This window comes from Mastigoproctus giganteus, chromosome 9, assembly GCF_048544385.1.
Source record: "Mastigoproctus giganteus isolate SK-2022 chromosome 9, ASM4854438v1, whole genome shotgun sequence".
Lineage (NCBI taxonomy): Eukaryota > Metazoa > Arthropoda > Arachnida > Uropygi > Thelyphonidae > Mastigoproctus > Mastigoproctus giganteus.
Genome location: NC_143583.1, coordinates 226,200,059 through 226,212,196, shown reverse-complemented (window position 1 = coordinate 226,212,196; position 12,138 = coordinate 226,200,059). Strand labels below are relative to the sequence as shown.

General features: G+C 41.0%; 1 protein-coding gene across 1 annotated transcript in view; it reads right to left on the bottom strand.

Moving 5' to 3' along the window:
• LOC150081148 (vacuolar protein sorting-associated protein 26B-like) overlaps window positions 1–889 on the bottom strand; it is a 202,775-nt gene extending 201,886 nt beyond the window's left edge. Inside the window, exons 1-2 of the mRNA XM_090380943.1 lie at window positions 867–889; window positions 569–629 (exon numbers count right to left, since the gene is read on the bottom strand). Of these exons, the coding sequence (XP_090237069.1) occupies window positions 569–629; window positions 867–889 (84 nt within the window). The remainder of the gene's footprint in view (window positions 1–568; window positions 630–866) is intronic.
• Between the last annotated feature and the right edge of the window lie 11,249 nt (window positions 890–12,138).

Below are 12,138 nucleotides of genomic sequence, written 5' to 3'. Positions count from 1 at the left end.
TTGTGCAGTTCCTGTAATGTTAAGACGCGAGTTCATTTTAATTACCATCGCAAGGATATTTAATTTTTCCTTGCAGTAATGCTTTTCTAGTCTGATTAAGTTTACTTTGGAATTTTTAATATGAATCCTTACTTTAGTCACGACACATTACTTGTATTAACGTATCGATACGAAGTGATACCGTAAGTTCAGATTCAGAAGTGCACATATCCTAAGTTGCTATCTGACAACTTAAATCAAACGTAATGATTTAAAATTAACAAACTTGTTTACCATCCTCTTCTTAGAGGAAACTAGAAGCAGAATTCGGAGAGCGGATAATAAGGTGGAAGTCCCAGGTTAAAGTAGCCAAATAATTTTACACAATTCTAGGCTGATTAAAGCACAGAAATGGAGCTCACAGTTGCAGAAAAAAATTCAAAGATTTCAATATACGACCATTTTAAATATTCAATCGTCTCTGATTAAATTTTCTTCAAAAAAAAAAAAAAAAAAGTAAAATAAAAATAAATACACGAACTGATTGTAAATTCCAAACCAAACACACGAATTAACAAATTAAAAGTACCGATGTATACCACAGTACAATACAGGGATGATGGAACGTTCGCCTAGTTCCAAACTCGCCCCTAGGTGGCGTCAATTGTAGTGTCAGTAATTATTATTATTATTATAAGCCATAAGATGCAAGAAAGTCTGAAGCTTATGCTGCACAAGCCAAAAAAATTTCGACAGTTACCCTGAGAGAGAGAGAGAGAGAGAGAGAGAGAGAGAGAGAGAGAGAGAGAGAGAGAGAGAGAGAGAGAGGAATCACCACAAAAGAGATATCCAGCTCAGAACCCTGGGTTTGTGAAGCCCATACTCACCAGATGTGAGCCTCTGCTAACATAACCTAACTTAATAGTTCTTGTAATTTCAATTTCAGCCGGCATAAGAAGTTATTTCTAACCGTCAGTAAAATATTAGCATTAACAAGGACACATGATGCAAGAAATAAAGCTTACATAACATCAACCAAAAAAAACACACACACACACACACACACACACACACACACACACACACACACACACACACACACACACACACACACACACACATCACCCTTCTCATTTGATCCATCCACCCGCTCCAAATGTTTGTCTAGTTCTGCCTTGAATCTGTTTAAGCTATCAACTTCTACCACGACAGTCGGAAGTTTGTTCCAGCAATCAACCACCCGCTGGCTCAAGGCAAACTTCCGCACAACTATCCTACAACTGTGTTTCCTCAATTTGAATTTATGCGCCCTCAGGCGATTATTCTGAGCAAGAGGATGAATCCCATCAATATTGAGCATGCTCAAACCATTCAAGGCTTTGTAAACCTCAATCAGATCAACTCGCAGGTGCCTAGACTCCAGACAGGGTAATCTGCAAACGCCTTTCTTCGTAGGAGCAACCCTTTGTTCCATTCACTAATCTTGTTGCCCTTCTCTGTATTCGTTCCAACAGCTCTACATCCTTCTTAAATTGAGGCCTCCAGACCTGTATACAGTACTCAAGGTGTGGACTGACCATTTCCTTATACAAGAGGATGATCACCTCTTTATCCCTACTAGAAATATTCCTGTATATCATTAACACTATGAGCTACTCTTGCAGCCCGTCTGCACTGCTCAGAAAAATTCATATTTGACTGCACAATTACCCCCAAGTTTACCCTGCACAATTACCACTATCAGTGTAGCACAGTTGATATGTTGACACAACACAGTTGATACGTCACTCTGGGGTTACTGCTTCCCATATGCAGTACTTTACATTTATCAATGTTAAAGTTCAGTTGCCACCTCTCAGTCCATCTTCTCAACTTTTCTTATTCAGCAGCATACTGTCATTAGTGTCATTAACAACCCTGCCGACCTTCGCATCGTCTGCAAACTTGGACTTTAAGCCTGATATACCAAGATCAATATCATTAATAAATACAGAAAACAACAATGGCCCCAACAATGAACCCTGCGGGACTCCACTAATAACATTAGTGAAGTGCTTCTTTAACCAGTGCCTCCATTAACTTCCCTGGAAGAGAAATTAAACTAATAGGTCTGTAATTACTTGTGTCTCCCTTTGATCCTCCTTTGCGGATTGGGGTCACATTTGCACATCTTCAGTCCAATGGTACCTCCCCCCGAGTCCAAGGAATATTTACGAGAAGACAATACAAAAAAGCACTAACAGTAGACATGCCTATAAAAATTAGGACAAATAATTTTTATGAGTTTAAAGAATACAGAGATTATCTCATACACGAGAATACTTATTTATCAAAAGATTGTTATTGTAGTATGGTCTTGGGAACACAGCGGCAATCCCGAAGGCAGAATGAGCTGGTCCCACAGGAACTAGCTGTTGTCGGTGGCTCTGTTATTATTCTATTATTATTATTATTATTATTATTATTATTATTATTATTATTATTATTATTATTGTTGTTGATCTTATATTATTTTCCCTTAATTGGGGGATTCCACTCCGTGATGGGTACTGCTACCAAGTACACAGGGCGGTTGTTTTATTATGTCTGGTGTTACTATTGGTCGAGGAACTCTCTGACTGTCCTACAGGTGTTCAGGATTGCGACTTCCTGGAGTTCCTTGTAGGTGTTCTCTGGGATACCTATTGCTGATGGGCTGCTATGAGGGTCTTTCTCATCAAGTGGTCATCAAGCCACGTAGAGCTTAATCGGTGGTCGACACGATGATTGTTACCCCTCTTTACAAAAAAGGACACGATGATCGGGATGGTCGTTACTTCTTGCATATGCCACGTCTCCTTGATCTCCTGTTGCGTGTACTTCCTAATGTTTTCCTCATGGGTTTTCTGGACGTTGCTAGTGTTGGGCACCGCTATGTCAATGAGGTAGGTAGCCTCTTCCATCTTGTCCAGAACGGTTATGTCCGGCGGTCCGTGGTGCGGGATAATCTTATCCGTTATTATGGCGCGGTCCCAGCACAGCTTGTGGATTGGGGTCTCTAGTACTGCCTGTGGTTCGTATTTGTAGTATGGTACACTTACTTTGGCCAACTGGTATTTTCCCGCTAGCTTCTGATGTATTATCCTGGCTACCTGGTCGCGTCTATGAGTGTACGCAGTCTGGGTGATCAGTTTGCACCCAGCTGTGATGTTTTGGATCGTTTCTGAGGCCAGGTGGCATCGTCAACATGTGTCATCTGACATTCCGGGCTCCTTTGCCATGTATTTTCTATAGTTTTTGGTGTTGATTACCTGGTCTTGGATGGCGAGCATGTACCCTTCAGTCGCAGGGAAGAGCGTCCCCCTTGTGAGTCATACATTGGAAGCAATGTTATCGATGTGATCTTGATGGAGGTCATCGTAGTGTCTGCCATGGAGTGTCTTCTTTGCCTATCTTTCTAACTTTGTTTCTTGTGCCATCTGGGCAGGAGGGGCCCTCCTGCTTAGGTTGAGTGGGGTATGCCATTTATCTATCTTCGTTATGGCCTGGTGGAGTGGTGCTGTGTTGTTCTCGAAATAATCCGTCAGGTTAACTATCACTGTATTCTGTTGCTCTATCAGGTCTATCAGGCCCATTACATTCCTCTCTCTTGCCGAGCTATTGTTAGTCTCTCCACTGCTGACTTCGGGTGATGTTGGCGGCTCTTTGTCATCATTGTACTTGTCTTTCGTATGATAACCTCTAGCTCAGTGTTAGTCCAATCTATGACCCCAAAGGAGTAAGTTAGTACTGGAGCTGCATAGGTGTTTATGGCTTTAACTGTGTTCCCTCCTTTTAATTTTGCTTTCAGTAGGCTTCAGAGTTTATGATGATATTTTTCGGTCAAGCACTTATTGAATTCCTTGTGCTCTAACTGCTGACCCTGCATTATTCATAGGTATTAATAGTTCTCTCCTGCTGTCATAGCTTCGATCTCTTTACCAGTCAGCAGTAGGTAGCTTTGGCCGGGTAATTTTCCATGGTGCAGTGTGTGGGTCTTACATTTGTCTAGACCAAATTCCATCCTGATGTCCTTGATGAATTCTTCGGTGATCCGGAGTTATTTTTCGGTTGCCATGTAGGGCTTAATGTCATCCATGTACATCAGGTGGGTGAGAGTGTACAGGTTCTTTCCTCCTTTTTTGAGTTTATGTCCATACTTACTGCCGTTAAGCATGGTGGATAGCGGGTTGAGTGCTAGACAGAACCACAGTGCGCTCAGAGCATCTCCCTGAAAGATTCCTCTTCTGATGGGGATTGGTCTAGTTGTGATGTTCTCTCCTTAATGGTGGTGCTCCATTTCGCCATTGTTGCTCCTAGGAAGTTTGTCACTATTAGATTGACCTTGTAGATCTTCAGGGTTTCTATTAGCCATCTCCGGAGTATGGAGGTAAGGAGTTGAAGGCCTTACGGTAATCGATGTAGCCCGTGTATAGGTTGCAGTGCTTCTTGTAGGCTTTCCCCATAACTGCGGCATCTATGGTTAATTGCTCCTTGCGTCCTATGCTCCTCCGCTTGCATCCTTTCTGCTGTTCGGCAATTATGTTCTTACTCACTGTGGTCTGATATCTTCTTGGTTATGCAGCTGGTCAGGATCTTGTACATCGTTGGGAGGCATGTGATTGGCCTGTATTTTGCAGGGTTTCTTGTATATTCGTCTTTAGGCTTCAGATATGTGACTCCTTCAGTGAGAAACTTCGGGATTGTCTCCGGGTGCCTTATCATTCGTGTGAACTGCTCTGCTAGGTGTTTATTTGTGCAAGTGAGCTTCTTGTACCAGTAGTTGTGGATGTCTTCTATTCTGTATATCAATTCCTGGGGTTCACCATTTGTGGGTGTTCCTGATCGATTGTTTTACTTCTTCTTCTCGAATCTCCCACTCTCTCTCTCATCTCTTGTACCTCCTTGGTTTTCTTCCGTTCTACTTCTATCGTCTTACTTCACTTCTCAGAACTCCTCGATCGTCTTCTTCTCGGGTCCGTTTCCTGCTTTCTCATCGTCTCCCAGTTTCCTGTAGAAGGCTGTTTTATCCTCATCGAAGAAAAGTGCGAGGAGGTTCTGCTTCAGTATGTCCAAGTATTCTCCTATTGTCTGATTTCTGGTGTCATGTTTGCTGTGGACGCTATCTCTCTTGAGGATGCTCTTTACCTTTCCAATCAATTTCTTACTTCTATTATCCTATTGGTTGTTGTTGTTTGTTAGTTGTTGTCGCATCGGCTTCTATAGCCATAATGCACCTCCCAAAGTTTTGCGCTTTCTACTCCGATCTCTTGCAATTGCCATTGAAATTAATGTCCGATTTGATATTATTCAAAAAGTATTTAATTGAGAGGGAGAGTTTGATTGTATACATCGATTTACTGTGACTTTTGCTTTTAAATCTGATTATAAAAGCCTATTAATTTTAAATAGTAGAAATCTCTTGTATATTATTTTCTTCACTTAAAATGTTTTTTAGAGTAAGAGCGTATTGAATTTTAGTTAGGGATTTAAAGGCTGTTTTTCTTTCGTTTGTAAAGGCTGGAGAGTCTAGTAACAAATGTTTAACTGTTTGTTGCACCTGGCACTGATTACATTGAGGCGGCTCTTCTGCTCTAAGTAGATAGGAATGAATAAGATATGTATGTCCTATCTTTAACCTGGCCAGAATTACTTCTTCTTTTCGTATATCTCTTTTGCTGGACTTCCATTTCTTTAAATCTGGTTTAATTTGATAGAGTTTATTATAATTTTGCTCGCTCCATATTTTTTGCCATTGTTCCTTGCTGTTCATTTTGGTGTTATGCCTTTAGTCTGTATATGGTACTTTGGTTGAAGGAAGGGTGCCTGTTGCCGTTTTTGCTGCATGGTCAGCTTCCTCGTTCCCTTCAATTCCTGTATGTCCAGGGATCCAACAAAAGATTCTGTTTTGTTTTCTTTTAAGGAGTCGCTTGAATTTGTCTTTGAGTTGGATGGAGATTCTTTGTGTCGCACTGTATTATTTCAATTACACTGAGGTAGTGTGTGAAGACAGATTATGAGGTAACTTTTGGTGCCATATTCGGTCTGTTGCTAACTTCACTGCCCGTAGTTCAGCTGTGCAGATGCTACATTCTGTTGGGAGAATTTGGGTTATTCTAGTATCAGAGAAAACTACTGCCGCGCCTACTTTTGTATCGGTTTTCGATCCATCTGTATATATTTGAGCATATTGTGGCTATTTCTCTAGATATGCAGCATGTAATTGTTGAAAGCTGCTTCCAGGTAGGGAATGTTTTCCCCAAGATTAAAAGTAGGTATCACCGATTGGTAATGTTATTTCCCGGGGGGGGGGGGTCTTGGTGCGTTTCGTATGATGGCTAGTTTGTTGAAATCAAGGGACCAAACTGGAAGTAGCTTCTTGATGCATATGTTTGCTGGTTTATTTGCTATTGGAAGTACTCTGTACAAATGTTCCCATATTGGTGTATATAATGTTTTGTACACAGGATGATTTGGAATACACTTTATTTTAGCTGCATAGGATAGTAAGAGTTCATGTCTTCTGAGGTGGAGTGGAGGTTCATAGGCTTCAGCATAGAGACTTTGAACCGGAGAAGTACGAATAGGGTCTAACCATCTTAAGGCGCTGGGTCTTGCAGAGCTATAAACTGGTACCCCGTAATCAAGTCTGGATCTTATCAAGGTTCTATAAAGATGTAACAAATTGTACCTGTCTGCTCCCCACGTTGTTGTAGATATAACTTTCGGAATATTCAATTTCTTTAGACAGTTTGTTCTAAGACATTTTATGTGATCTGAAAAAGTCAGTTTCTTATCAAGGATTAGTCTAAGAAAAATTGTGCTGGATGTTATTGGGATTAATTGTTCTCCGAGCTTTAGTTCTGGGTCTGGGTGTAAATTTCTTTTCCGACAAAAGTGTATTCCAACTGTCTTTTGTTTAGAGAGTCGAAAGCGATTGTTTTGGGTCCATGCTATTACTTTATTGAATGTTTTTTGTGTGTACACCAATGCTAGGAGAAGAAGAGAATAGAGCAGAGCCAGTGGAAGCAGTAACTAATTAAATTTAATAAGTTTTAATAAAACAAGTAGCTTTCGGAGTAACGAACTCCTTCAGCAAGTACATACAGAAATACAAAGATGATATAAATCATTAGAAATGGAATAAATCATACTAAATATGCTGTACATGATCAGATTACTGGGAGAGCGCGTACATGAGCGCGAGTGATCAGTCATTTACTAGGCCAGATCAGGTGATTTTTGTTGGTGCGCGGCCCGCATATGAGATTGCCCCCAGCGTTTGTCGTGTTTCACTATGCGATTGTACTGACTCGAAAATTGGGTGGTCTTGTTCTTCTACTATGGCGATTTAGACTTTGTGACAGCTGGATATAAATAAGATCTTTATTGTAAAGTTCACCGGTACACGTAGGTATAACGACTCTACAATACACTTCACGGCATCATGCCAGGGGGTAAAAAGCGGCAAAGATAACCTTGCCGGGAGTATAAATATTAAATTATAGCCAGATTATGTATATAAAAAAATAAAAAAAATGTTCACATAGCAGATAATATTGACTCGGAAGGAAAAGTAATCAAAATATAAATAACTAAAATAATAGAAATTGCGATAACGAAAAATAGTTTCCTTGAGTCCTGTTTTCTGTGAGATTTGTGCCCAGCCATAACGATCTGAGATCAGTTGGTAGTTGTGGAGACCATGTGCCGATCTAGGATGAGCCGTCTATACCATTTATTATTTATTCTTTTAAACAGTCAGCATCCAGGGATTGGACTAGATGGAGCTTCTGATAAGGGAGGAACCACCGATCTTTAAAATGTAACCTCGAAGGAAGAGCAAGAAGCTTGGGAGTGGAGCGGAGATCTGGTTGGGGACCATGCGGAGACCATGTGCTGGCGGATGATCCGCGAGCAAATGGTGTCCCAAATGTTGGGCGCTGAGACTCTTCCTGCGATAATTTTTACAGTGAAGATGAGTGTTCTCTCGTGTATGAATACTAAAAACCTGGTTAAATTCAGCGCTTTGGCCATCGGTGTTGTGTGCTGCTGTGGTGGGAGATGACATTTTCAGGTTGCCAACTTTAGGAGTCACTATTCTGCGGCTTTTAATGGCTAAATTATGGTGTTTTCAGCCGAGCCCCACAATTCTACTCCATATAATACACCTCCGAAAAGCATCATCCTGATATACAATTTTATCAGATTTATGTTCTGATTGTGTAGCAAGTGCTGCTTGACAAACCATCGTTTCTTGTTGAATTTAGCACAGAATTCTTCTATATGATGATGGAATCTTAATTTTCTGTCGAAGATCACACCCAGATCTCTTTGCTTTTCGACGCAGGGGATCAGGACTCCGTTAATCGCAAGCCGAATTATGGTTGGTGTGGATATAAGTGAAAATACGATGAAGGCAGATTTCTCGGGGTTCACTTGTAGGTCAAATTTCGTGAGGTACTGCTATACTTCGGATAAGGTCTTGTTGATAGTTACTGTGGTGTCTTCTGCTTCATCGGTCGAATTTATTTTTGTTGAGATCTTTAAATCATCCGCATGTGTAGACATGTACTTAGACATGCATAGTATCTTATGTAGGACGGCACCTGAACGAAAGTTCAACTTCGTCTTTGTACACTGTGATGGTTACAAAGCACTGTAACAGGCCAGAAATGTGTGTAATATTATGTTCGTGCAGCGTGTGTGTTGTTTAGTTGTTTCTGGCCGTATTGTCACCAGGATGGCGATCGCCTGGAGAGTCTGCCCAGTGTCCGTCTACACCACGGGGAGGTGGGCCACAACTACGCATGTACTATGGCCAACTTCAACAGTCACGCACTGAATGTCCAGAGAGAGTTTAGAGCCATTCAAAAGAAGCCCGTGCCAGCAAGCCAGCAACAGTGCGCGCGCGCACACACACACACACACACACACACACACACACACACACACACACACACACACACACACACACACACACACACACATACCACTCTTGTCTGGTAATTTGAAGCAGCATTGCGGTAAAACTCTTAACTTTGAGACAGACGTTGAATATGTGTAGTAAAGGAAAAGCGATGATGAATTCTAAAAATTTGGTGCTTCGGACAAGTGGAAGTGATGTCTTGTCAAGTTTTATAACTGGTCGTCTGCCATAATCTAATTTCTGTTTAAAAATCATGATCTTCGATTTGGTTGGGGATAATTTCAATTTGTTCTTAGAGGACTAAGACTAAGTTCAAAGAGTACTTTATTGGCATAGAGCTCTAAATCGGATCTTGAGTTTCCATTCACCAAAATGATAAGGTTATCTGCATACGCAAGTTGTTGCACATTTTGAAATTCAGTCGTTTCAAATCAAGGGACCCAAAATTGATTCTTGGGGGTAACCACTAGAGACAGATTTGTGAATCTTCGTGCTTTTTGTGATGACGGTGATGGTGCGATCAGCAAAAAGTAGTTTCTAACAAGTTTATAAAGCTGAAGAGAGCAATGATTGGAAATCATCCGCATCTGATATCATATCATATGATATCATATTTGTTCTATTGTGTATTAGCGGGTAGATGATAGCTGTGTGAAAAGAATTCCAGACAGGACTCTTCCTTGTGGAACGCCTGCTTGTATTTGTCTAGTATACCTTTGCTTTCCTATGTACATTGGATGGTTCTATTCTGAAGAAGGGATGTCAGAAACTTCAGTACTTTGCCTGTGCTGTGATAATAATTTCGAAGGAGTTTAAGCAAGGCTGGGATGTGAACACTATCATACGCAGCTTGTAGATCAAGACATGTAATTGCCATTTCTTCTTTCTCCTCAAACGATCCAAGGATGGCATTGGTAGTCAATATTTAGGGACTCTGACCACAGGTGGTGATAGAGGTGTCGAGATTGATTGATCACTTCACTACCGCGCTTGGGTTTGAGGTCATGATGAGTTGACCAAAAATGTTCTGCGATTGCAGAGTGTTCAGAGTGTTCCAGGCGGATGGATCTGTCATGTTCCGCGAGGCGGTCTTGTAGACGTCTGGAGTTTTCCCTTACATAGCAGATGCGACAATCGTGGCAAGTAATCCGGTATACAATACCGCTGAGTAAGGGGGGGGGATGGGTGCTTTTAATCTCGAGACCAGAGATCGTAGGCTCCTGCCAGGAAGTTGTATGCATTTCATGCGGTACTCGCGCAGGATCTTAGAAATCTGGAGAGTCACCCTAGTAATACGGAATATAAGCACTATTCCGGAATATAAGTATTAGTATTAGTATTATTAGTATTAGTAACGGCCGCATGGTGCAAGAAAGCCTATGGCTTATGCTGCACCAGCCAAAAAAAAAAAAAAAAAAAAAAATCCGAACAAAACAATGATAAAAAAAAAAAAAAATAATAATAAATAAATAACTAAATAATAATAATTAATAAATAAAAAAAAAATAAAATAAAAAGGAAATTAAACCTATCATCCTATGTGCTTCCCTTACCCGAAAGTACTATCCAGATGACCTTTGAATTTCCCCAAACTGTCGGCCTCTACCACCCATGAAGGCAACTTATTCCAGTAATTTATAACTCGCTGGCTAAAATAGAACTTCCTGCAATCCAATCTAAACATTTCCCCCCGTAACTTGAATTTATGTCCCCTAGTTCTAGCATCATTTATAATCTTGAAAATTTTGTCCTCATTCATTTTACTGATGCCTCTCAGAGCCTTAAACACCTCAATCAAATCTCCTCTAAGGTGTCTAGTTTCCAAACTCTGCAACCCACATATTCGAAGTCTTTCTTCATAAGGACGCCCTTTTGCCGATCTCACCAGGCGAGTTACCCTTCTTTGCACCCTTTCAAGAAGCTCGATGTCTTTCTTCAGGTGCGGTCTCCATACTTGAACACAGTATTCCAAGTGTGGTCTAACATAAGCCTTATATAATGGGATTATCACGTCCCTATCTCTACTTGCAAAAGTTCGATAGATCATCGATAGGACACCATGGGCCTTCCTTGCAACCTGTTTACAATGCTCAGAGAATTTCATGTCTGACCGTATCGTAACACCCAAGTCCCTTTCCTCCAGTACTGGCTTTAGTTGAACTCCACCAAGTGAATAAGTTTTTTTGGGATTACTGTTTCCCAGGTGTAACACCTTACACTTTGTTGGATTAAAGCACAGCTGCCATTTTTCTGACCATTCCTGAAGTCTATCTAGGTCTCTCTGAAGAAGCTCAGCTTGACAGTCATCATTAACTACTCTCCCAATTTTAACATCATCTGCAAATTTAGACATCACGCCCTCTATCCCTTCATCAATGTCGTTTATGAAAATTAAAAACAACAGTGGTCCTAATACTGATCCTTGGGGAACCCCACTTCTTACATCAACCCAATCTGAGGAATAGCCATTTATCACAACCCTCTGCCTCCTGCCCTGAAGCCATCCTTCTATCCATCTAAGGATTTTCCCAGTGATTCCAACCTGTTCCAGCTTATAAAGCAACCGCTCATGTGGGACTGAGTCAAAAGCTTTGCTGAAATCTAAATAAACAATGTCGAAATTATTCCCTAAATCCAGCTCGTGAGTGACCCTTTCGAAATAGCGAACCAGATTTGTTAAACATGATTTTCCCTTTACGAAACCATGCTGAGTATCCTTGAGAATTTCAATTCGATCCAAATGATCCTGAATTCCACCCTTGATCATTGCCTCCATGATTTTCCCTACTACCGAAGTCAGACTGACAGGTCGATAATTTCCAACTTCACTTTTAGAGCCACCCTTATGTATGGGAGATACATTTGCACTTTTCCAATCCAAGGGAATCTCCCCAGAGTCTAATGATGCTCGCATAATTAGCCTCAATGGTTCAATGCACTCGCTTGCTGCCTCTCTTAAGATTATAGGGTATATTCCATCAACTCCAGGAGCCTTACTGGTCTGTAGGCTCGAAAGTTTTTTCATTAAATAATCTTGCGAAATTTCAATATCATTAATTACATATTTTTTAACTTCGCTCCCACAATTTCCCTTTGCCACAAAAGTAGGTACACTGACACTGTCGCGAGGGGATGCGGACCTCGGATGAGCTGCAAGCTCTTGTGCTTGTAGTAAGCACCTGTCTAACACACGGGCTGGGTATCCACAATTG